The 26343-nt window shown below is 48.0% G+C and overlaps 1 protein-coding gene across 2 annotated transcripts in view; it reads left to right on the top strand.

Moving 5' to 3' along the window:
- The window catches only part of MYO7A (myosin VIIA), a 64535-nt gene that overhangs the window by 12469 nt on the left and 25723 nt on the right, over positions 1-26343 (top strand). For both annotated transcript variants that reach the window (XM_075492037.1, XM_075492036.1), the window contains exons 8-24: positions 61-137; positions 1055-1174; positions 2410-2552; positions 2990-3200; positions 3692-3827; positions 4200-4306; positions 12794-12931; positions 16600-16758; positions 17104-17196; positions 18576-18670; positions 19876-19960; positions 20846-21064; positions 21231-21338; positions 21905-22114; positions 22657-22860; positions 23652-23828; positions 25595-25684. In XM_075492037.1, coding sequence (XP_075348152.1) covers positions 61-137; positions 1055-1174; positions 2410-2552; positions 2990-3200; positions 3692-3827; positions 4200-4306; positions 12794-12931; positions 16600-16758; positions 17104-17196; positions 18576-18670; positions 19876-19960; positions 20846-21064; positions 21231-21338; positions 21905-22114; positions 22657-22860; positions 23652-23828; positions 25595-25684 — 2372 coding nt within the window. The remainder of the gene's footprint in view (positions 1-60; positions 138-1054; positions 1175-2409; positions 2553-2989; positions 3201-3691; positions 3828-4199; positions 4307-12793; positions 12932-16599; positions 16759-17103; positions 17197-18575; positions 18671-19875; positions 19961-20845; positions 21065-21230; positions 21339-21904; positions 22115-22656; positions 22861-23651; positions 23829-25594; positions 25685-26343) is intronic.

Raw genomic sequence — 26343 nt, 5'->3', positions numbered from 1 at the left:
CCACCTTCTGCAGAGCCACGTCCCTTGCTGATGGCTTTCCCTCTGCCTTTCTTCCCCCAGCTCGGACCTATGACAACCTGGATGCCTGCGAGGTTGTTCAGTCAGCATCGCTAATCACTGCAGCATCGTTGCTGGAGGTCAGTGGCTCTGTGGTGCTGCTGTCCCCTTTCTGGCTTGTTCCCATATTTCTAGTATTGTGGCAAAGCTTCATCTGAGCCAGGCTCTCCTTGCACCACCAGCTCTAGGAGGCTGAAGAGGCCCCGGTAAGCCGTACCTTGCCCTGTACTGGCAGCATGAAGGTGGGTGTCTCCATCTGAGCTGGGTATCTGAGCTCCCCTTCACACCAGTGGAGAGAAACAGACCCTTTGGTGGCACGTCATCCTAAAAAGGATATCCAAAATAGTTCAGTCTCCAAAATAGAGTGTTTCCTTCATTGATGTAAAGAGAGTTCATTACAGTAGCTGACATGAAGATGTCACCTATACTGTGTGTATCTGAAATGAGGTGAGGTGACCCTCACCCAAACCATCCATGCAGTGGCTGGACCATTCTTCAGTGGCCTCCCCAGCAGGTAACAGGGCTCCCTCAGGGACACCTCATCTCCATAGGCACCAGTGGTCCCAAAGTGTGATCCACAGCTGTCTGTGGGCTGTTTTCATATACTTTAGGAGGTGGACATTTTCCTGGCTTGATCTCAGAAATATGAAAAGGGGTCAAAGGGATGCAAAGCTACATTCGTGATGGTGGGATACAGCTTTGCAGGCTTTGCTTTGTCATCTTCTCTCCCTACACCTCGTTAACATCTCACACTAAGTCACAAGAACACTTTCCATAGTAAAACACTGTATAAATGTGTTAATTACTCTCTCTGAAAATGCTTATGACATCATTTGAGGTATTTGCCCTGTACAGCTAAGAAAAGTCAATTATCTCCAGCCATAGGTGGCTGCAGTGTTCCTCTCTGGCCATGCACATTCATGCCAGTAGCCCAGGCCATTGTAAGGACACCTTGTGTTGTAAAGTCAATAGCTGTGTTTGGTGCTGTCTTTGCCAGGTTGACCCTCAGGATGTGATGAACTGCCTTACCAGCCGGACTATAATCACCAGGGGTGAGACCGTCTCCACCCCTCTCAGCATGGAACAAGCGCTGGATGTGAGGGACGCTTTTGTAAAGGTAAGTCTGAGGGCATTCCCTTCTGCTCCTGTTGATAAGCTGAAGAAATCAGCCACTTTTGAGACCGGAGCGTCCACTGCACAGGAAAAGTGTCTCACTTGGTGTCCCTGCGAGCTCAGATCAGCAGATGGCCTTGAAACTATGTTCTCAATGGGATGCAGAAAGAGTTGAGATGGAAGGAGTCTAGATAGCCTGGTCTTCAGGGAATTTGCAGTCTGGACTTGAGACTGTCTATGCTCAAAGGTGACCTATGGAAGGAGCCAGCATGCTGAAATGACTTCACCTCGGCTTCAGGAAAACATCTCAGCTTGAGCCCCAGGGTTAGATCCTCAGCTGCTATAAATCAGAGCAGCTCTATCAACACCTGTAACACCCACACCTGAATTTCAGGATTTGGGCATGTCTGCAGCAGTAAATAAAGCCAAATGTTGCCGGAATAGGGATAGAGCAGTTCAGCAGCCATCAGAGCACTTAGAGAGAGCATCACTTGAGGCTTTGGGCTGATGAAGGTTGATGGGGTGGGTGTGCATCACTGCCGTGCTGTTGGCAGCTCCATGTTAGGTTGCAAAACAAGCACTGGTGGCATACTTTGGCCAACCTGGGCCCCCCACTCTATCTGTGGGGAACTGTTAGATCAAACTAGCTGGTTTGATACCTAACTAGTCTGCAAATCCAGACAGTGACTTCTCTAGTGGTGATGGGCCTTTGAATCAGGCTCCCCTCCTGGCAGCACTGCTGTAGCTTATACAAAAGAAGTTAATAACATCATAAAACATGGAGTTCTGGAATTACTGAAGCAGCAATAGCTGCTTCATTAAGTCAGCAAACTGTTCAGCCAGTACTGCAACATTTAAGTCAGCACCTTGTCCAGGCGAGATGTCCTTGGCTTGTCTAGCAGTGTAACATGGCTCTGCTGATCTGTAGAGAGAGATCTTTAGAAATCAAGGAAAGGACTGTCTGGCTTTAGAGCAAGCCCATAGATCCAAAATTTAGGGATTTTGCTTTCAGTTGTCTTCTACTTAGGCTTTCAGGTCCATTTTCCTTGATCTACATAACAGCTCTTGAAGCTTTAAATCATGCCAAGAGTCTGACATAAATGTTGGTGAGCGTGTCCTCAGGGACTGTCCAGTTGATGGCCATGCTTTAGGGGAGCCTGTGCCATCTGAATGGTGCTGCAGACTAGCAGGGTGAACTGCTAACCTGTCTCAGTGAGCTCCATCTTTGGGATGTTGCAGGGAATTTATGGGCGGCTTTTCGTGTGGATCGTGGAGAAGATCAACGCTGCAATTTACAGACCTCCTTCCCAGGAACTCAAAAGTGTCAGGAGATCCATCGGCCTCCTTGATATCTTTGGCTTTGAGAACTTCACTGTGAACAGGTATGGAGCCTGCAAAAGGAGAACCAGGTCTTAACTCTCCTTCACTGCCCCAAGCTCAAGGTCTCGCTGTCCTTTCACCTCTCCTGAGAGGAACAGGACTGGACTGGGCGAAGCTTTTTTCTATATGAGAGATTATCAGAACTAATCATTTTTGTGTTGCAGCAGATATTTCCTTTAGTTGTTCAAGTATTGGCTACATAGTAGCCATAGGAGATAACCTCCAACTGATTGGTGTAGACTACACACGTATAGTGGCTATAACATTGTTTTGGGGGAGAAAAACTGTTTATCTGAACCAATAAGGAAATTCTCAGCCAGCAGCAACCTTACTGAGTCGTTGATGAGGTCCGAGAGTATTGCTTCAAGCATGGAGAGAGATGGAGAAAGATAGAGCATGGTGGATCTAAAATGACCTTTCCTTGACCTTCCCTCCACAGCTTTGAGCAGCTTTGCATTAACTTTGCGAACGAGAACCTGCAGCAGTTCTTTGTGCGCCACGTCTTCAAACTAGAGCAGGAGGAGTACAACTTGGAGAACATCAACTGGCAGCACATCGAGTTCACTGATAACCAGGATGCCTTGGACATGATTGCCATCAAACCCATGAACATCATCTCCCTCATTGACGAGGAGAGCAAGTTCCCCAAGGTGTGTTTTGGGCTCAGCCCTGCTGCCAGTGACTCTCCTGTTTTCACCCCATTTGCACTTTGCATGCTGGCACCCTATGAGAGGGCTGATCACCCCCAAACACACATTCACCAGTGGGTTACCTATTCATAGCTTTTATTGCTTTGTCACATTTTCTTCCATGAGTACCACAACCATGCTTAAAACAAGTTACCACTTCCGGTGGAAGAATATGCCTGCAAGACGCTCAAGAATAGCCTTTGACAAAGTTTAAGAGAAAATAATATTAAATATACTTCCTTTGGAGCACTATCTTGAATATAGCACAACATACCAGCAATATTTAATCCATTTCTTTAATTCCTGCATTTGAGATATCCGCTCCAACACAACTCTTCTCAAAATAAATGCACAGTGTCATCCGAGACAAAAAAGAAATGCACTGTTGATTGGAAAATTATTTTAATGGGACAAACCCTGGTTAAATGTCAGATCTTTTCCTGCGTGCACAGGGTACAGATGCCACCATGTTACACAAGCTGAACTCCCAGCACAAGCTTAACACCAACTATATTCCTCCGAAGAATAACTATGAAACTCAGTTTGGTATTAATCACTTTGCTGGAATTGTTTACTACGAAACAAAAGGTATGGGGCAGCTCCTGGGGCACTGCGGGTGTGAGGGGATGCTTGGGGGAAGGTGAGCTGCTGCTGCATTGGAGCAGAGCAGGATGGTAGCCCAAAGTAGTGTCAGCGTACTCCTTTTCTGAGCTGCAGATGCTGGTGCTCTTTCACTCGTGCGTGCCCATGACAGAATTGCAGTGCTTTGCACAATATGCATCCTTGATCCAGTCTCAAGATGCATCTCTGTCTTCCTTCTCTTGGTCCCCCTTTCTCTGCCCACTCATTACCTCCCCAAGAACAGCCAGTAGTTCAGCAACCCAGAAGCTGCTTGCAGGGCACATCCTGGCCGTGTTGCACTGTGTCATCTATTTATGTGTTGTCCCGTTATTCCTCTAGGTTTCTTGGAGAAAAACAGGGACACTCTGCATGGAGACATCATTCAGCTGGTGCATTCCTCAAAAAACAAATTCATCAAGCAGATCTTCCAAGCAGATGTGGCAATGGTAATGCAGGCGAGAGAAGATCTTTATTCACGGGGGGTGTTCCTGGAAGGGGCAGAAGATTTGCAAAGAGTCATATTGCTCTGATGCCATTTGGGGTGTTTCAAACCTATTAGTGTGAGCCAGCCATCAGAAAGCGTTCATGCAGTGTCATGGGTACATCCACACTCACAGTCCCAGTTCACTGCATTCAGTTCGTCAAATATTATTTTGTGCTGTGATTGCTTCTCTCCTAATTGTGTAGGGATGGAACCAATAAGGTTTGTGATTGTAGAAATCTGAGAGAGAAAGAGCTAGCCCCTCCAGCTGAGTAGTCCAGATCTGTGTATAATAGAGTGAGAAGTGAAAACCAAATACTTGTAGACCAGCGCAGAACGAAGGGACAATCTGGCTGGCCTTGAAGCACTGCAGCAGGACTGGGAGGGACCAGCCAACAGTTGTGTTTTACTGCTACAACAGCAGAGAGGGGGGCCACCAGTTACAAAAGCTAAACTTTAAAGCTCCCCTTTCCAGATCCCAGTCCTCCAGGGGGGTATGTGCTTACTCCATTCTCAGTGTGGGAGAAGACCATGTGTGCTGAAGCTTTGGAGAAAGGCACAGTTATTGCTTTAACTCTTCCCACCCCATTTGAGCATTTATTACTAGGATACCAGCTTAAATGCTGAGATTATTGACTATTTCACCATTAATAACTCAAATATATGATGTTTTCTTGAGTAAGTTGAACATCTACATCTCCCTACTAAGACATCATCAGCCCTGTTCCCAAAATTAAAGTAGAAACTGTTTTAAAATATCAGCCTTGCAGAACCTGAAAGTCTCTACAGATGGGTCACTGACCAAATCCCCCAGTCTTTCCCTAGGCAAAACAATGGGACTGCAGAGGGTGGAGATAAAATTTGCCAAAGCAACCAACTTTTTTAGAAGTCAGGGTCCTGTTTCCAAATGCCAGCCAATGCCACTGATGGTCCAAGGGACTTAGAGACTTTCAGGAGTGCCAAACAGATATAAGTGCTGAATTCCTTTGCCTACTAAGGGAAAGATATGTTTAAATTCCCAAGAAATGTCTTTAAATAGGCTACAGACACTTTTGCAAGCCTTGTTCATAACCCTTAGTTACTCAGTTTTGCTCCTGCTGAAATGAATGATCAATATCCTTTTGACTTCATTAGGAATAAAATAACGTTTATCAGCCCCAATTCAGCTACCAATTGGCACGACACTCCCAGTGGGTTCAGAGCTATCCCCAGATATGGATTCTCCTGCTGAACTAGACACTAACTCCCTTAGCATCAGTGCCACCATTTACTTTGCTTTTTATTGCTTGTTCACTGCATTTATTTTTGGTGCAAGCTTTGCAGTTCACCTTGGAAGTGATTTCTTGCTTGTTTGCGCAGAGCAGAGATGCACTCCGGGGAATCAACGAGAGGGAGCTCTCAGCTTTACATAGTCATGCAGACTTCTTCACAGGAACACCTACCAAGCATCTTTAAAAGATGCTGGAAGTATATGACAGCAAAATTGAGATGTCCACCTGGGCATTGTCTAGGACCTGAGAGCTGAGACCTTTTAAAGCATCAGAGCACTTTTTTTGAAATAAACCTTTTTTTTATAGTTCCATTAAACATCTTCAGAATCTGTCCCGAGCGGTGGTCCCTGTGCTTTGATACTTTAATGATGTCTGCTTTTCTTATTTGAATGAGAGATTAGTAACCTGACTGGCATGGAACTGGAAGAGGAGCAAACATTGTGTACCAGCTCCCCTAATCATGCATAATGTTCGTGTGAACTGGGAGAGCACAAATCCCCTAAACACCACACAAACAAAACTGCTCGGACAAGCAGGATCCAACATGAGGCTGAGATGATTTTGCCATTGCTTTCCACCAAAATTCGATAATCTTTGCAGCCCCTTTCTTAAAACACATTCCCCAAAAGAAGGAGCAGGTGAGCATGGGTCATGGGAATTGACTGCATGTAGCAAAGAGCTGGGGCAAAGGCTCTTCTTGGAAGTGTGCACACCTTCCCCGAGCATCAGTGAGACAATCCGTGGGGAAATCTTCCAGAGACACTCAGGCCAGGTCAATCAAATCTAACATCTTCCCTTAAAAAGAGACAACTGGCTGCTTTGCTAAGGGCTAAATCAAATAATGAGGCATTTTGCTCAACATCTTCCAACCTTTGGTGCTCAGGAGCTTATCGATGAGTTTGTGGGATTTCGCGAGTCAGGGAAAAGCAAGTCCATATCTGCTTTACATTCAGTCTTTCAAATAGGATCCTTATATGCCAGAAACTTGAGAAAGCCACAGATCAGAGAAGTCTGAAAACTAGTTGAGAGTATATATTTGAATATTATAGTAACTGTTTGGTCCCTGAAAGACCTAATATTTGTGTACAATGAAACCTGTGTGGTGAACTGGGTATTGCTGGAGCACACGGGGTTGTGAAGCCTGATTTATGCATGCCCGTCACGGAGGAGGTCTATCTGCATGTGTTTGCTGAATCAGAACATTGCTTTGAGCGGCGCCAGGTGAAATGATGGATTCAGTGGGAATTGTACACCACTCCCCTGAGGAATCAGCCAGTACGGTCTGACAGCACTGCTTGCTTGAGGAACCGGTAGAAGGAGCAATGGTGGATGGGAAATGGTGAAAGGAAAAACAAATAGGGGGCTTTCCCCTTGGCAAAAAATTCAATTCTGTAGAAACTACCTCATTAGTTGGATTAAAATTAGGGAGGAAGGGAGAGATTTCTTTAGAATGTTTGCAAAAATTTGTTTTTCCCTGGCATCTTCCCAATCACTGTCTATGGAGAGCACCGGTCACAGGAGAGCAGGGATGTGTGAGGGAGTGGAGTGGGGGTGGCTGAAACTGGATGGATAATGATTGAGATTAGAAGATGTAGAAGAGTTGTTTCCAAGAGGCAAGAGCTGGACAGCGGCGGTTCCCTGAGCTTCAGGGGTGTGAATGTGGAGATGAAGGGGAAAAGCCAGGAGGGGGATAGGCAAAAATCTAAGAATTATGCGTTTTGCTCGTGAGATATTTTAACAGCTGGACCTCCAAGACTAATAATGTCAGGCTCCCATTTCAGTTATTCTTTCTTTTCACTATTTGCTCTTCTCTGTCTCTGTTTGTTGTGTTGTTTTTTTTTTTTCACCTGTGCTTCATGTAGTTTCTCTGTGGCTATGCATCCAGCACCTTTGGCCAGTCGCCCTCACCCACACCAAAGGTAAACTGAATACATGAGTTCTTCTGTTGTATGTTCATCTCTCCTTGGCAAGGATTGTGCTTTGCTCTTGTCGGTTTATTCCTCTTCCTGCACTATCTATAGAGGATCCATTTCAAGTGACCGATGCGACGGAGAGCATTTTTATGGCTTGTTGAATAGATGCAGGTGTATGACTGTGTCATTTATTTCTAGCATTCAACTCAGAAGAGCTTTGTAATGATGGGAATTCAGTTTGGATAAAATCAGAACCAGCCCGAGCCAAATTTTTTCCTGATATTTGAATCATTTTAATTAACTTCAGATGGACCATCTGTGGGATTTGGCTGTTGTTTATCATGGTGCCACCATTGGCTTCAGTGGGACATTATTCCTCCATGCAACTGCAAATCTGGCCTTGTTTCGCCTTTTTTGGGGCAGGAAGTTGACAGTTCATGTGTGAAGAGAGACTCCTGGATTGCATTTCTGAGTTGCTTGGAAATGCCAACATTCTCGGGGGCGGGGGGGGGGAGGTTAGGTCTTGTTCAGGGGAGAGCTCAAATCCAAGCTTTCAAAGACACAGTTAATTTTGAACTTTGCCATGATCCAAACAGGCTCTTGGCACCTTTTTTAGGTCTTTTCTGTTGCATCTCATCTCCTGACTGGTTCTGATGGCTTCCCAAACCTTTCTTGCTAGGTATTTGGTCATGGGGTAGTACACTGTGTGCTAAAGGTTTTGTGACGTTAGCTGTGTGACTCTGCTCACATTTCCATGACAATCTTTCGATAGCCAGAGGATTATGTTAGAGATGGACCTGACTTTCAAAATTCAAATCCTTGCATGGGGCTGAATTTCAACCCTTCTTACCTCTGCAGTGTCTCGGGGTGTTTGGACTTGGAATTCCGATGAGGGGGATCTGACCCAAAATGACCCAAAGTCATTCATTCCAGAGCCGGACTCCTTCCCCTCCATATCATGATTGCAAATTGTTTGGATTGCAACATCTCATTGGGCCCTGCTCTAGAGCTGTAGCAGTGCCACACGCACACACCAAAAAATTCCATCCTGAGTTAGGATATGGTGGGATTAAATCCGGGAGAGAACTGTTATGCAAAATCTGTCAGAAATGCCCAGGCCAGTCTTCTTCTCTGAAGACAACCACAGGAGATACAGGGAAATGGGAGACAGAATACTGATGATTTCTATGAGTTTTGTTGTTGTCATAGTTGTTCTCATAATACAGCCTTGTGTTTTGTAGGTTTTCTAATGAATAATAATTGATGGTATTTGTTAGGCACTGAGGCAAGGGTGGAACAGCCAAGCCAAAAAAAGATTTTCCAAATATATCAACATCAGTAAGTTTTTTAAACTGGGGGCATAGTTCAAAATAGTGATACTCGGCACTGTTATGTAGCCCATGTCAACTTTGCATCTGAAGGCACTTCCCAGACTGCACAGCCTTTAGGAGAGAGACTGTCTCTTCACTATATGTCACTGCAGAACCTGCTGTGAGGGGCCTCAACTTTCAGTGGTCACCTGGAGGCCACCCCAGTGACATTTCATGTAACCAAATAACAAATGAAAAGCATCATTTTTCTCCGACTTCAGAAAAAAGGCTGAGAAACAGCATGTCATGTTGGCATGGCCCATTTTAGTGACCTTATAATCCTAAAGGGACGACAGTCCTTTGTCCAGAACCTTTCCCCAAAGTATTGCTGGTGACACATGCTTTTCTCTCCTTCCCTAACTCACCTGAAGTAATTCATCTTGCTGCATTTCCACTGAAGCAGGTCGCCATCTCCCCGGCAGACCTAGTGCTGAGCATGGCAATCCTGGTGCACCATGCAGCCTTCTCCTGAAAGTGGGAGGAGAAGGTACAGAGGGACAGCAGGAGTAACTCCTACCATTTCTTGCTCAGTGAAATTTCTCCTTGTCCTTGCCTTTCTCGTTGCTTCTGTTTACTTGGTTTGAATGCTACAAAGAGAAAAACCTGATGATTGCCCTAGCTGGAACTCTGGGTCTGTATTAAGACCATCCTACTTAACATAACTTTGTGTCCACCTTAACCCACTGAACCCACAGGGTGCAGATAGGCTGAACTGGTTATTGCTTTCTCAGCCCTGGACACATGATAAGTACCTAGATGTGTCCAAGACACCAAAGGAAGGAGTCTGAATAGGTCCCTAGAGACTTTACAGCTTCACAGAGATGCTGAGAAATGTCCTGATGCTCCAGCTGTGCCATTGGGAATCTTGGGCACCCCATGCTGGAGGAACATCCCCTTGTGTCCTGATGATGATATTCTGCCTTGACTTTTGTCTTTATGTTACCGCAAGCAGCCATGCACGTCTCTGCACCTCTAAAGCCAGACTGGCTTGAGGTGTCAGAAAGAGGTGGCTTTGAAGCATGTCTGAATGTCATGCTGGTCTGCACATCTTTCTGAACTTCTCTTTTGAGATGGTGCTTCTCTGTAAATCATGTAATTCTCTTCTTTTTCTTATTTTTCTCTTTGATGCTTTTTCTCCTTTGATGCTGAGCACAGGCTGAGTGATTACTCAGTGCCCCAGTCTGGGCTACAGCACCTGTGAATCCTGCTCATCCTTCCCCGTGACACACAGGTCACATCCTCCTGTGTGCTAGACTCTGTATGGCCACCAGTGAAGAGATAGTCTGTGTCCCAAAGACACTACAGTCTCAGTTTGGACGCTACAGTCTTGATTTGAAAGCTAAGACATGTCTGGCCAGGAGAAAAGCAGAATATATGCAGCTCTTTCTTCTTCAGGCTATGGGGACTGGGTCTGTTTTTGAGCTAAAAAATGCTCCTCGCCTGCAGTAAAACCTGTATTTTCAGTGCCTTGCTAGGCTGTGTTGGCAGGCTGCTCCACTCATTTTTTTGGGGCCATTTTGTTGGAATAAGGGAAGTGGTGTGATTCTCCCCACACTGGTGCTGAGGTGAGGCGGGAGGAACCACAATGACTTCAGTGGTGTCACCCTGTCCCTGCAGGAGGAGGCTGATGCAAAGCACCCACCTGAGGTTTTGTTGTGTAGCTGAGAGCCTGGTTAGTGCCCATGTGGCTGGTGCCCACCATCAAGGGGTCTGTGCACAAACATCAGGCCCAGGAAGCACGTGAATGGCTGGGATGGTGCAGTCTTGACAGGAGGAGCCCAGACTGCTCTGACAATTTGGATAGGAAGACAAGCTGCTTTCTGGCAGCCCCTCCCAGCAAAAAGCTCTCAGGTGTACGGATGGAAATGGCACCACTGCTTTTTACCAGAGCTGGATGCGTGCAAGGAGGAAATGCAAGGCATCAGCAACCTAGAGAGGGAGGTCTGGGAGCAAACCACTCGTGCATTCCCTTGTAGACCCTTGTACAAAGTCTTGCACCCTTCCTACCACCACAGCTGAAAAATGACCTCTCCCAGCCAAGCCCAAATTGACAAACCTGGCTAACATGCGGTTGCTTCCAACTTCCAGCCCTGCTCCTGCATCTAGTGCTGCTTCTAACCCCTGTGGCTATCCTTTCACATTTCACAGAGGTGACCCCTTGCACATAATTAGCAAAGTGATAAGAAAACATTAATCAAAGCTAGCCAAACCAGGATTCTTGCTGAAACAGCCTATTCCTCATCAAATCTGTGACAGAATGTGAGAACCAGACTCTACAGTGCTCTGCAGGTAGCAGCTGCATCCGTTAATTACTCTAGATTTGTTAATAGTTTGTCCTTCAGGGGAGGATTTTGCTGGGAGAGATCACTGATATCCCCCCTTGCTCTTCTCAACAAGCAGGCCAGGTTTTTCTGGTGTGTGCATGAGCTGGGTTTTCTCTTGTTGGAATTCTGTGATGACTTTGTGTTTGTGTTGATTGGTTTTGTCTCAACATCATATCCAACCTGAGCTGTGCAAATTCCCTGCCCATGGCAAGGGGGTTGGACTAGATTGTATTTATACTTTCTTCCAACCCAAACTATTCTGTGATTCTATGAAATTCCTCAGTTTTGGAGGGTGGGAATGTTATCTGACAGGTTATTAGTGCTATACGATGAAGCACACATAAAGTTTTTAGCAAAAGTAGAAATAAAACTCACCACCTTGCAAAACATAGCAGCAAGGCCAGTGCAAATGGGGACTTCGTGACACCATGCATGGCTTGGCCACCTGCAAAGAAGAGGATGTTTGGAGGAAACGTGCATTAAAATCCTGCTGGAATCCTCCCTTTGGGAAATCCCTGGCCATCAGGTCATGTCACAGTTTGCCCTGTTTTTGATTTGGAGGGAGTTACATCCTGGTGCCCAATTCTTCCTCCAGCCCACCATCAGTACTCGCTGCCCCACAAAGGCTCTCTCACCAGACCCTACGAGACACACAGCACCACTGCGGCTGATGTGTAATGAGCTCGAGTAATAGTGATTGACACATAAAATGAGCTGAGGGCTTCATTTCATTTGAAGCTGGCTTAACAAGGTTCTCCCAGGGCAGGGAGAAGGGGCTATTAAGAGAAACGACTCCATTCTGCTTTAGAAACACTTGCCCCAAACTGGAGATTGGATTATTAATTTAACCAAGGGAGCTAAAACAAGCAAAATATTCAAAATCATCCTGATTCACCCTAAATACCCACCTCATTTGGTCTAGCTAATATTCTTTTCCAAACATAACTCGAATCTTCCCTCTAGTACAGGCTGAGGGATATAGACCTTACCAGCAGTTTCTGGAGCTGTTGCAGAGTCCCCCCTCAGTGAACGTGCCCCTGGGGTTTTTTTCACCCTACATGGGTCTCTGTTCCTACACCCCAGGGAGCAGGAAAGGCTCAGCCTGACACGAGGAACCATGACAGAGGGTTGGCATGACCATGCTACGATGCATGGGGACAGGGAAGCCCAAGCCATTCCCGAGGAGCATCCCTGGGCAAATGCATCGCCCCAAGCTGCAATACAGAGACTTTTGATGGCCCAGAAAGGACTGTTTGCTCTCATGGGCAGATCTTCCTCATGGCTCTGCATAGGGCAGTTGGGATTGCCAGTCACACAGGGAGGTTTTAGCAGGAGAAATTAAATTATGGCACTTTTCCTCCCTGGGTAGAGGCATATGGAGCAGGTTGCCAGAGTCCAGCCATTGCAAGCTCGACGGCTCTGCCCTGCCCCTCTCCTGCCACAACACTCAACCACCTCTGGCTCTGCTCCCTCCTCTGGCTCCGGCTGTCGCGGGAAGTTCCCAGGGACGTGGCCAGAGGGAAAGGCACTGTTATCCTTTCATTTCCTGAGCCCGCTCCGCTGCGGTTTTGCAGGGAGCGGAGACGAGGAAGCGCTCGCCGACGCTCAGCAGCCAGTTCAAGCGGTCCCTGGAGCTGTTGATGAGGACTCTCAGCGTGTGCCAGCCCTTTTTTGTCCGCTGTATCAAGCCCAATGAGTACAAGAAGCCCATGGTAAGTCCTGCTTTTCTCTCCTTGTTGCTTTTCGTACAGGACTGTCTGCAGGGTCACTCTGCCCTGGAGCTAACAGCAAAACTCCTTTGGGCTTCAGGGGAGTCAGGATTGACCTTGGGTGCTTAGAAAACCAACCCACAGCCTGTTCTTCAAGCAAGGGAGTCACCAAAGGGCTGGCAAAATCAGGCACTTGCTTTGCAATCCAACAGCACCCCAAAACTTTTTGCAGAGGGGAGCTCCTGCCCCACCCCTGCCTCTCTTCCCAAGGACAACCTTGAGGAATTCACCCTGCAGCCCTTTCTCCTATAGGAAATGCCTCTGAATTTCCATAAGAGGTAGGCACCTCCCTACCAGAGACTTAGACTGAGCTGTAGGGCCCTGGGTTTAGTCCTATGGCAGGGTTCAATGTTTCCTAAAAGTGATTCCCCTTCCCATGGGTGTTTTCTATAAAATCTTTGCTCCCAAGGGATCTCACTCGGTTTTACCTGTGTGATCCTTTCAACTGTGGTTTTTTTTGCACCAATTGCAAAAGCACGATTCTAAAAGCAGAGAAAAAAGAGGCAGAATAGCACAGAGGAAAGGTGAGAGGAATTATTTTGCTCCAATTCCCAAGGACTTGCTTCAAAAGCAACGAACACTCTGGAGACAAACTTTAAGGAGCAAATGAAAGGGAAGGAGATAGCTGTAAATCCCCCTGGCCACAAACTGCTCACGGAGGGGACTCCGAGTTTTGCAGCGAAAGGTGGACAATAAGGCGGGTGCTGAACGCCCCGATCCCACTGTCAGCACCTTGCAGGATTGGGCCCTGGTGCTGTTAGCAATCACTGTTAGCTGCTCACCACTCTTAATAGTGATACTGCTTGGGGAGGAAGAGCTTTATTTAATAATAATTTCAGCTATTTGTTTCTGTGAGTCACTTTGCCCATGCCTTTGCACTTCAGTAGCAGTTAATCTAGCCAGAGCTGGAGCTTTATCTAAAGTCAGTGTCTGTTAGCAAAGCTCAGCTGAGTGCTAAAAAGCATAAAATACTGAATTTCAGAGCTGTTGTGTACAAGCAGTGTTTGTTTGAAACTTATTTTTGCTGTTAGGTGAACCTAATATGATGCAGGGCAAAAGGTTTGGTGGCTGTCTCAGAGCAGTTTACTGTGCCCTTAGCCTGGTTTTGGTGAGCATAAAAAGGCACCTAATAGCATGTCAATGGAATACTTTGGGTTAATATTTAACAATATGTGTGATCTGAGATTATCATCTGAGCTGAGATCAAAACAAGACCTTCTTTGAAAACATGGGTGATGTTGAGAAATAGATGTACATTCTGAACTGATGTTAACAAATTATTCCCGATGTCCTAACTTTGAGCTGCTTTTACACCTGCATGTCTGGGATTCGGTCTGGCATTTTGTGTCCTGCGTTGGAAGTCTGTATTTCATCAGCTCTTGCAAGTGCTAAGCCAGAAGTCTCTGTCCAACCCATTTATCTACAAAACTTTCAGTGTGACATAAAAACAGCTATAAGTTTGAAAGAATCGGACAAAGATAAATTAATCTCCCCATTAATGAGTGGATGAGCTAACACTGAGACTGTAGTGCTATATGATATGAAATGTGATTTCTTGCTAAATTTATTTTTGGCCTTGGTTTAATAATACAAAGGAAAAAAAAATCCCAGATAATGGTACACAGAGCTGTGCAGGGTGACTGCAAAAGAGAACGTTTTTCTGGGAGTTCATATTCTGTCCCTGGCTTTGAAGGAAAGTGTACTGATAGTGATAGGAAATGGGATAGTGGGAAGTGAAAGGTCAATGGAAAGTCCTGACTGTTTGTTACTTTATGTTATTTTAAAAACTTTTGCTTCCTTCTAAAATGTGCTTTGGGGGAAAAAAAATTGTTTGCATCGGGATGCTGGCTGGAGTTCTCTGGGTCTGTACATCGTCCCACGTTGCCGTTTCTGCAGAGCATTGCTCTGTTCTGGTTAGTCCAAGAGAAATGCATGGGATGAATTAGGTAACAAACCACACAAAGAAAGTAAAAAATGTCTCCAGCAGTCTGTGCCTCTTCAGGCCCTGATGCCAGGAGCGTATAGTTGCCCATATGTGCAATGAACTAGTCCTACAAACTCTGGAGGGTTACTTGCAAGCCCACAACCACTCACATACTCTTCTGCTTCGTGGCAGGGTGAGACAAAGGAGCACACACCTCTTTCCTCTGCACCTTTCTTGTCCCCAATACCCACTTTAGATAGGGACAGCCTGAGACCAGATTTGGATGATGCTACTTTCTGCCTTTTCCTTGCTCATCTGTTGTCTTCTCCTGGGATCAGGATCTGTGTCACTTCACTCCAGCCCTTTCATGGTTAAGTGGCTGCTACGAGCTAGTCAAAAAGCTCCCTCCAGGGATGGGGAGATGGGTGCATCCATAGGGCACCCAGGAGATGCATCTGAGATACAGGGATATCCGAGATACAGGCACGTACCTATCTCTCCTCACTCACTTCAGGGAGAGCCTAGGTGACTCACATTTTAGATGCTCATATCTGTACACGCACAAGTGCTCACATTCTAGACAGCTGAAGGAAAGGCAGATGAATAACACACTCTTTGGCCCACGGTGGATTTACTGTCCCGACTTTCTGTGGTGTGCCAGCACCACACCACGTCTGCCTTTATTTTACACTTGGGTTGAATGCTTTTTGGATGCTCCCAGCAGACAACATCGGGCTGCAAGAGGGTGCTCTCAGGGGCTCCAGGATCCTCCTCAATGCACTAAAACATGGCACAGATTTTCCTGAACCTCCCTTTGCTTCAGCAGATCTGCCCATCTAGCAGCACCGCTCATCCACCCTGAGGCACCCAAAGCGAGGGAGAGCAGCCAGGTTTATTAGCAAACATCTGCAAGGACTGGCTTACCTGTGTCTGCTGTCTGGCCTTGAAACTGTCCATTGCTTGTCAGAAGCAGCCACGGATGCTGGTCTGAGATTTATCCTTTCCCTAAAACCCTCAGCTGGTCTCAGTTCTGACCTCTGGTCTCATTTTAAGCTCCTTGGATGTGCTCCTGGGTACACAGTGGTTTGATGATAACAGGCTTATCTCAGGGCCTCGGCAGCTCCAAGGCTGCACTCTTCCTTTGTGTGACTTCAGGGTGTCACCTACCCTAAGGTCAACTGGTGTAGGCACCCTAAGACCTTTGAAAGTCTGAGCCTTTGCTGATATGGTCCTCTGCTTCCTCTGCCTGAAAAATGGTACTGGCCTGCCCATACAGCCGTGCTGTGATCACGCTGGTAAAGCTCAGAGCGGCAGTCAGAAGTTAATGACCATGAGTGCTCATTGCGAGGGTGACTGTACGGTTTGAGCCTTGTAGATGCAGCATCGTTGCCCATTTTCCCAATGTGATGTTCACCGTTGCATTGTGCTCTCCAGTTCTCCTCTCAGTCCTTTGTATAATGTGTAGGGGACATCCAGTCTTGCAAGCGGGAATTAAAGAAATGGAGTGAGTCAAAAACACTTAGCAGTTCATAGGAACAGCCAACATTCCTATGGCCTTGGGTCCACCATGTGAAGGATTTGGGTGGATGCCTGACTTGCTTGCCCCACACATCTTCAGAGTCCCCAGTCTTTTATGGCCAATCCAGGCCAAGATGTGCAATCAAACCATGTCTTGTAACCTCCCCAGCTGTTTGACCGGGAGCTGTGCGTCCGTCAGCTGAGGTACTCAGGGATGATGGAGACCATCCGGATCCGCCGAGCGGGCTACCCCATCCGCTACACATTTGTGGAGTTCGTGGACCGGTACCGGGTGCTCATGCCCGGGGTGAAGCCAGCATACAAGCAGGTGAGCATCTTCTTCCACGGGTAATGATTGCTCTCTGCTGGGCTCTCCAGAGGTATTTATGGGGTGTGCATCCCTCCAAAAGCAATCATGCAACATTTGATCCCCAGATGTTACAGTGGTGCTCTGGGCTTTCCAAGTGAAGGAAAAATGGTTACGGGGCTGGCAGGGACAGGTAGCCATATTCAGCCAGTCCCTTTCACTCACCTTAACTGTGGTGACAGTAAAGCCCTGGGAACCTCTTTAGCAGAAAACTGCTGGAATTGGGACCAGAAAAGGTCCCCACTGGGCTTGGGAGGAGCGATGGGTGAAGCTGGTCCTGGTGAATCCCACCCCCTCTCTTATCAGGGCGACCTGCGTGGGACGTGCCAGCGCATTGCCGAAGCGGTGCTCGGGAAGGATGATGACTGGCAGATCGGCAAGACAAAGATATTCCTGAAGGTGGGTGGTTCTCCGCATCCCCCCTGCCATCTGGTGGGACCCTTGCCTGCGAAGGGGTCTCCTACCATTCGCTTTCCATCACAAGACGTGACCCTTTCCCATGGTCTCTGGGCTGGTGTGGCAGTGGGTAGAACCTGGGCCCAGGCAGGATATTTGGGGCCAGTTTAGGAAGCGGTGGGCAGGAGGAAGTCCTGACACTCTGCCAGCACTGATGCATGCACATACGGACGCAGAAATAGTCACATACAGCACACGGCCTTTTACCTCCTGGGCTGAGCCGCTCAAACTCATCTCCTGCCTTCACCTAAAACGCACAGCAGCCGGAGGCATGTCCATGCAGACCCCTGCAGAGAGAGGGACCGAGGGCACAACAGGCTCACTTTGCTTTCAGGACATCCTTGTGCAACCCAAGACGTGGGTACAGCTTCCCTTCCTGCATCGGTCCAGCTGCCACAGAGCCGCCCAATGTTGCAGGTCCCCTTCAGCCCCATTCACACTCCTCTGTCCTTACAAACCCATTCATGTGTTGCTCTGAGAAGATGCGGCTGAGCTGGCCAGGAACCGGGCTGGAAGCAAAGGCTTCTCTCAAGCAAAAATCTCAGCGGTAAACACTGACCACTTATATCTAAATTCACCCCCAACCCCATCGCCAGCACGAACACCCCCATCTCTTCCCTAGAAGCTGTTCCCACTAGTTGCTCTTTCCAGAGCCTGTTATCAAGATCTCGCAGCTGTCAGGGCAGGAAACAGAGAAATTGGGAGGCCCCGAGGGGCCGCATGAGGTCGAGCAAAGCAGGAAACGTGTGGAGCTGCTTCTGCTGCACCCAGCGCGGCAGGGCTCACCGTCCCACAACCGGGAAAGAAAGCCGAGTTACAAACAGCATGGGGGGAATCAACAGAAAGCTTGGACTGGTGCATCTGAAAACCTCAGGACAAGGAAATTCAGTGTTTTGGGGAGCTGTTTTGTCCTTAAGGTATGGAGGTGTTGCAGCCTTGGCTAGAGGGAGAGATGGGACCCAGGCAGCCTGGAGTTTGTTCCCAAACCTCTCCACTGCTCTCGGGAACTGCTCCCATGGCTGACAGCACTAGCAGGGAGCTCTGCATGGAAGTGCCATGTAATTTGGTTGTTTTCAGACTATAAAGTATTGCACATGCAGCTTCTGGGTGCTCTGGTTCATTTGGGAATGAAGGCAGTAGATCACTAGGATTTATGTTAGGATGTCCCCACTGAGTAGGTGGGGTGATACTTGGGATGTAAAATGTCCTAAGAGTTTATTTTGGACATGTCCTCTGGGGAAGGGCCTCGTACCACCCCTTCTGCCACACGTCAGGCAGATGGAGAGCTAGAGACATGGGTGCTGTGTTGCTTCCTCCCACAGGACCACCATGACATGCTGCTGGAGATTGAGAGAGACAAGGCCATCACAGACAAAGTCATCCTCATCCAGAAGGTGGTCCGTGGGTTTAAAGACAGGTAGGTGTGAGCCCCACTGCCAGACGGGAGGTGAGCTATGTGGGGTGCTTCACCCACAAGTGGCTCCTGGGGGATGCGTCACTCCTTTGGTGCCCATCTCACCTGCCCTGCCTGCAGCCAGGGAGAGGGGAGCCCTGATGTGTTGGCATTCAGGTGCAGCAAGTATTGGAGGAAAACAGTAGAGGAAACAAGAGGAAAACTGTATTATCCGCCTCAAACATGGACAGAATAGGACCTTCTGTGCCTGTTCAGTGCTGTTTCCAGAGGAGTTGATGTTTGCTATGACATTGCAGCAGTGTGAATGTTTGCTGTGACAATGATTCTATGCCGCAGTGGGACTTTGAGCCTGCTGAAGGCAACACTAAGCCTCCAGTCTATGGAGATCCCCACAAGACTGCAATGAGACCACTTGGTCATCCACTGTGACTAATGTTGCTCTCCCCAAAGCCCAAAGGGCTCAGGACTCTTCCCTTTGCAACCGAGTTGCCAGGCTTGGGAGGAGGGCAGGTAGCCCATGGGGAGCTCATGGCACAGTTGTGGAAGGAAAGGGGGAGCCACAGCCAAGGACAAGCTTCACCCATGGAGGAGGGACAGTTCTTGGGGCTTTGTGCTCTTTGACTGCCCAAGCCATGGCTGTGACTCAGGTTGTGCCTTAGGCTTTGCAGAAAGGGCACATGCTAAATAACTCAGCAATCTTTCCCACAGTAATCCTAGCGAGACCCCCAAGCCCTTCCAACACAATTGTCTCTGAAGTGTCTACAGGTAGAATCAGGCCAGGCTAAGAAGGATGGGAGGAGCAGATGGGGGCAGCAGGGTGGTGTTGCTGAAGTTCGCTCTTCGTCATTTGGGTGAGATTGAATCCATTCTCAGGTGCTAGGATGGAAGTGGGGAGAGCAGGCAGGGAAGATATTTCAGATGTGAGAGGAGGGTGCAAGGCAGGGGGAAGGAGGGGACCGTTCTCAGCATCTCCTGCTCTGCCCATTCCCATAACCTGGCAGAATCTGCCTGCAGAGATGTGTCAGAGAGACCCCCTACAGATTTTTTATGAAAGCAAGGAGAGCTGGGGGAGGAGACTTTTTCAGGCCAAAAATGCAATGTTTACTCCACTTGGCTGCTCGGTTTCAAATCTCCAAAGAATGAGGCCTAGGAGATGATGATAACTTGTGGCCAAACCACAGAGGCAAGTGATTGAAATGCCTTTGCAGGTCCAATTTCCTGAAAGTGAGAAATTCAGTCCTGATGATTCAGAGATACTGGCGTGGACATAACTGCAGGAAGAACTATGGTGCTGTAAGTACGGGGGTGCTTCCTCACACCTCTGCCTTCCTGCCTCTTTCAGCTGGGACATACGTAAGAGTTTCCTGGCTCAAAATGCCCCACTGATTGTAGGAGGGGGTGGGATTGGCTTTTATCAGTTGGAACAATGAGTGGAGGTTTGCTCTTGCTGCTTTGCCTTCTCATTGAAGAGAGCACCTGACCACCTTCTAGTTGTCCTTTTCCCGGTGAGTTAGATGTCCATTGCACCAACTGGTTTTAAAAGTCTTCCCCTAGTTTCCATGTGACTGAAAACTCAAGAGCAGCTTTGTCTGTAAAACAGACTCCACCTCCAGGTGCGACTGTATCTGGATTTCTCCCCAGCCCAGTCCATGGCCCTCCTCTCTCCCTGTCCCAGCTGTCTCTCACCCAACAGCAGGTCATTTGGGAAGTGTGTTGGGGTCTAAAGTGTCTCAATATCATCCTCCAAGCCTGCAACTTGATAGGAATAGCCACTTCCAGGCTGATCAGGATGCTGCCTCCTTCCATGGAACAGCACCTTGGCTGTCAGCCAGGAGGTCTGCAGATGCTGGACCTCCATAGGAGCAACCCTCATGGCTTGTGGCTACCTTGAGATGACCAACCAGACCTCCTGAGGCCTCTCAAGGGCAGAAACTCTGTAGGACTCAGTGGCAAAGAAACTACCTTTGTCCTTCCTGGGCTTTGAATCAGTGCAGCAGCCGGAGGGCTTCATTTCTCCACCCTCTTGGAGAACCTCCCTCCCAAAGGCTTGTCCTGGTGGGGGCTGATTTCAGTGGCTCTTATTTACAGCCATGCAAGAAGGAGATTAGTGGTGGAAATCTGCTTATGGTGGGCAAGTCCCTGGGTGGTGGGGTGGTTTCATCCTGCTCCCTCTTGCAGATGCGGATTGGCTTCCTGAGACTGCAGGCCCTCTACCGATCCCGCAAGCTCCACAAGCAGTACCACATGGCTCGCCGGCGGATCATCGAGTTTCAGGCACGATGCCGGGGCTACCTGGTCCGTAGGGCTTTCCGTCACCGCCTCTGGGCTGTCCTCACCGTCCAGGCATACGCCCGGGGCATGATCGCCCGAAGGCTGTATAAGCGTCTCCGAGGAGAAGTAAGTACCACAGAAGAGAGGTCGGTCATGGGAAACGGAGGTGGGGAGAGGGGGAATAACACGCTTGTGCATCATGTGCTCATGGGATCGGTTTTTAAAGAGCAAAAAAGAATTTCAAAAATAAGTAGATGCCTATTCAGAAGGGATCTTGTGTTTATTCCCCCAGTATCATCGACGCCTGGAAGCAGAGAAACTTCGGCTGGCAGAAGAGGAACGACTCCGAAAGGAGATGAGTGCCAAGAAAGCTAAAGAGGAAGCCGAAAAGAAGCACCAGGTACGTGGGGACTGATCTCTTTCTGGGGCTCTGTCTCTGTTTTCCAGGGGCTCCTTTTGCTCCTTTGAGGGGGAATGCCAAAAATATCTAAGGGATTTCTGCCCTGCTTGAGCGGTTTGTATTTAATTCACTAAAGTACTCTGTGCTCTAACTAGTTTGAAGCTGCTCCAGAATTTCTGATCTGCTGCACAGGAATGCCAGAGATTATGGTTATTATTCACTTGCTTTTGCTATTGTATAAAGGCTGAAGGGGGAACTGGGACATTCTTTGTGTGTGTGTGCACACCCATGGTTGTTGTATAAAAGAAAAAAAATAGGGTCAGTGAGAGTCTCTATGCATGGACCAACCCCCTAAACAGGCGCTAAGGAAGGAGAAAATGCTACTGCTTTGTCCTTCTGCAGTTAGGAAACTGAGGCATGGACATGTCACTGATTTGCTCCAAGTCACGATGCTGGAATAGTGCCCCAAGCACTGTGCAGTCTGCCTTTCTAAAGCCAGTCCCTGCAGAATTTAGTGCCAACTCTTTGGAGGGAGCAGTTCAGTTATTGTACTTGTCCTCTTGCAGGTACGCCTGGCCCAGCTGGCACGGGAAGATGCAGAGAGAGAAGTAAAGGAGAAGGAGGAAGCGCGTCGGAAGAAAGAGCTCTTAGAAAAAATGGAGAAAGCTCGCAATGAGCCAGTGAACGACTCGGAAATGGTGGACAAAATGTTTGGATTCCTGGGGACGACCTCCTCCCTGCCTGGCCAGGAAGGACAGGCACCCAATGGCTTCGAGGTACTGGAGATATACATGAGCCTGGCTATCACATGAAAGGCTTTAGCAACACATTAATGAATCAGGGGAGAGTACGGCAATACAAAAATGGGTCTCTGAAGGCTTCCTTCAAGACTAGGCTCTTCTGTGTGGCTCCAGAGGGTTGCTGTGCTGTGGCTGGGGACAGGCAGGCAGTCTGCAGGCTTTCTCTGGGGCTGCCAAATGGAGGAGAGCAGTATCACTATAAGATCATTGAGGACCTGTGGCCTTTGAGATCTTTTCCTTTGTGGTTCATCACGGCTCACAGCATTTAGCTCTTGGATGCTAGGAGTGGGGCCATCCTTGTTGCTTCTCCTACTGCTCTGGGGACATTCCTGGGCATAGGCATGTCCTTCAGGACTTGGGCTTTGCATGGGCTCCAGAGTTATATTTCATGGTTTTCCCTCCAGCTGGCTTTTCCTTTTGGGATGGAAATCAGATGGACAGAAAAGTCAGGCCCAAAGGGAAAGGGTAGTTCAGTATCCAAAGCCATGCTGAGCGCCTGACATGTCCTTCCCCACCAGGATCTGGAGCGAGCCCAGAAGGAGCTGGAGGAGGAGGACCTGGATGCAGCATTGCCTCTCCCTGAGGAAGAGGAGGAAGATCTCTCGGAGTACAAATTTGCCAAGTTTGCCGCCACGTATTTCCAGGGCACAACGACACATACCTACATCCGCCGGCCTCTCAAGCAGCCCCTCTTGTACCATGAAGATGAAGGAGACCAGTTGGTGAGGCAGGGGATGAAAAACCTTGAGCAGGGCAGGGTGGGTTTGAGCAAGCCTGGGGAACCCTTCAGCCAAAGGGCACCAACAGGTTCCCTTTGGGATAGATACACTGGTGCGCTCGTGGTTCTGTGGAGAGCACAGCCCTCATCTGCTGCACATATGTCAGTAGGGACTGTCCCACCAGCATGCTTTGAGCACTGACAAGACAACGAGCATTAGAGGGATGTAGCATTAGAGGGGTGGGTCCATGTCTGTACCTTGGTATTTGTGTTAAGACAATTAATGAAGCGCTCTGGGCTCAGGGCACAGATGATGAAAATTGTTGAGCGAGTACCGCTTGTAAAGCTGCTACTTGGCAGCTGGAAAAGTTGCTTCTTACCTTGTCGTATGCACCAGTGCAGAGCTAGCAGAGAAAAAACACTTGTCCTATAGCCAGCAGTACAAGAGCAGAACTGTATTGAACCTGCATGGCTGTAATGAACATTACATTGGCCATGGACTTGCCTTCACTGTGGTTCTCTTCCCCTCTGCAGTGGGCTAGGAGCTGCCAGTTACTGCCTCTCTGTAAGGCTAGCATCTCCTAGCCAAGAAGCAAACCCCTTGTAGGGTGCACAAACACACTCATGACGGCATGAACACAGAGCCTGAATTTGTGGTCCCAGCCACCAGCCTTCCTGGCTTCTCAGATGAGAGACCACAGTGGCAATCCTGATGGATTCAGGCTTGCCATGGCTTGACCACCCCTTCCACTGCCCTGGTGCAAGCTAATGGAGTTAATCTTTCCTTTCAAATAGGCAGCACTTGCTGTATGGATCACTATCCTCCGTTTCATGGGAGACCTCCCTGAGCCAAAATATCATACAGCCATGAGTGACGGTGGCGAGAAGATACCAGTGATGACAAAAATCTATGAGACTCTTGGGAAAAAGACCTATAAGAAAGAACTGCAGGCTCTGCAGGGAGAAGGAGAGGTAACTGCTGTGGCTGTAAAAGAGACATTATAATTAGGTGTTGGATATTGAAATGTGCTGGAAAGAAACAACTTCTGGGGTTTGCTGCAGGCAATCAGTTTGGTGAATTTATTTGCAATTATGCTATGAAGGGAGAATTGCCTGTGTGTCAGGTGTTGATCCTGTCCCTTCTTCTTCACAGGGATAACTGAATGTCCCCCAGCAATACCGTAAGGAAAGTGCCCTGATATCTCTCATGGGGCTTTGATCTCTCTCCTCCTCCTTGTAGGGCAGAAATACATGGGGGGAGTGCAATGTCCTGTGCCGTCGGTCTCTCATTTGGGGATTTCTTTTTGATCTGCCCTGGGTCAGAAGAGACTAGATTAAAAATATGCCCTTAATCTTGGAGCAGGAAGTAAAGAGTTACCAGGGGATTAAGCTGTGGAAGTAAAAAAAAGAAAAAAATCCCTATTGCATTCTCAGTGCATTCTGGAATGTCACTGGAGGACTTTGTCTTAGGACCCCTCCCAGATAAGACATTATTCTGAATAAATCACTGTCCATAGCGCTGATATGCTTTCATCTTTGGCAATCACCTTATTCAGTAGGACAAGATATTACCTGGTATTGGGATTTTCTAGGTGGCACTGTTGCATTTTCATGAAGTTTTCTGTAGTATCGTCTGGACAAGCCCCTGCATCATTTGCAGATGTAAATTAACAAATTTCCTAGTTTTTAGAGACGATGATATCATTCAGCACTTTCAGTGACTTACCTGAGAAGGAGAGTAGCCTCATCTGGATTGTAATTCTGTAAAAATATACACCAAGAATAACCTTTCGTTCCTTCTACCTATCATTTCTTGCTTGTTTATTACAAAAAGGCATATTTTGGCCAATTGAGACATCAGGTAGTACAGAAGAGAAGGAAAATTTAAGCTGTCATTTTTGTCTGTGGTAACATCTGCTCTGCAGTGTGCACAACTGACCCTGATGACCCGGGGCGTGATGATACGCAAATCCAGGTTTACATTACCAACTTGGCTTTATAATGGATATAAACCATCACAGCTGCAGGACTCAAAGTGTTGACCTGGGGTAAAATGACAGTCTTTTCAAAGCTGTTTAAATGGGGAGAGGTTAACTGGGTCAAAAAATGAAGTGATTATCCATGCCCTTTTAATCCCACAGCTGGCATAATGTTGGTATAAAAGTAGAAAGCCAACAGTAACTTGATGAAATGTAGTCAGTGCTTGGGTCTGTCCCACACCAATATCATCCTTCTGGGAAATCTGCTAGAGCACAGAGCTGGTTAACGGTGATGAAATGACAGTGGGTAACTACGTGTCCAGGAATCCCTGGCTAGATGAATTCCAGCTCACAAACTTGCCGTGCAAATGGCTCATCTCAGAGTGGTCCTGCTCATCTCATTTGCAATGTAGGAACAAGCCTGAATAGCATACAGCAGAACAGAACGGGGTGGACCTCGGTTGACTAGGAGTCAGCCATGTATTCAACATAACTTTTTTCAGGCATCCCCAATATGTAATTTTGATCTGGGGGAGGCTCATTTCTTAGAGAGTATCTGCAAAATTCAGAGCCAGACCTGGGTTATCAGGGGGCAGGGGAATATGGGTCCGCACTTCTGGTTCCCACCAGCCTCTGAAATATCTCACTCTTTGCCCAGGATTAATGGTCTTTTGCAGGAGCCCGGGGGAGGCAGGGAGAGCACGTACTCAGCAGGGCTCTGTGTCTAACCGCATTGCATCCACGCCTCTTGCTTTGCAGAGTACTCACATTGATGGGCACAAGAAGAACAGTGTGCGGCACAAACTGGTCTCCTTAACACTCAAGAAGAAATCCAAACTGACAGAGGAGGTGAGAGGAGACGCTTGGCCGCCTGGCAGCACAAGTGCCGTTGGATTGTCTGCAGCCCTCTCTGACTCTCTTCTGCTTTTCCCTAGACAACATAGAACCAGCCCTCCTCTGGGTTTGGCGCTACCTGTCTCTCTGCCTGAAAGATTTAAGGAGTGTTTAAGGGGAAAGGTTGGCTTCCCGTGTCTCCTTGAGTCATTCTGCACCTCGCGCCGGCCTCCCCTCGGCTCCCGTTCTCCATCCATCCAGCATCTTCCCTCCCCTCTTTCACTGCCCTCCATCCAGCTGCCGATACCTCCCACCACTCTGTGATGGTCTGAATGTTATCCCTGCTTTTAGCTTCCTGCCCTCCACTGTGGTGTAGGTAGCAGAGGTGGGGTCTCCAAAAGCGCTCACCCATCCTCTGCTCCTCTCCAGTGCCAGGGGCAAAAATCCCCATGGGAGCGGTTAGTCCAAGCTGAGAGCTTTTGAAAATCCCATCCCAAAAGAGTGAGGAGCAATAAATCCTTTGGGGGGGGGGGATGAAAGCAATGCAAAGACATGGATTCAGTCTTCTTTTACACACTGCTTTGTCCACTTCCAGAGCAGGCACCACCTCACCTGGCTGTAGCTGCTTGAGAGCGTGAAGATTGCTCTCTAAGATAGTCACCCTCCTTCCCTTT

The sequence above is a fragment of the Mycteria americana genome, chromosome 1 (genome assembly GCF_035582795.1).
Source record: "Mycteria americana isolate JAX WOST 10 ecotype Jacksonville Zoo and Gardens chromosome 1, USCA_MyAme_1.0, whole genome shotgun sequence".
Taxonomy (NCBI): Eukaryota; Metazoa; Chordata; class Aves; order Ciconiiformes; family Ciconiidae; genus Mycteria; species Mycteria americana.
This window is presented reverse-complemented; position numbering and strand designations above follow the sequence as displayed.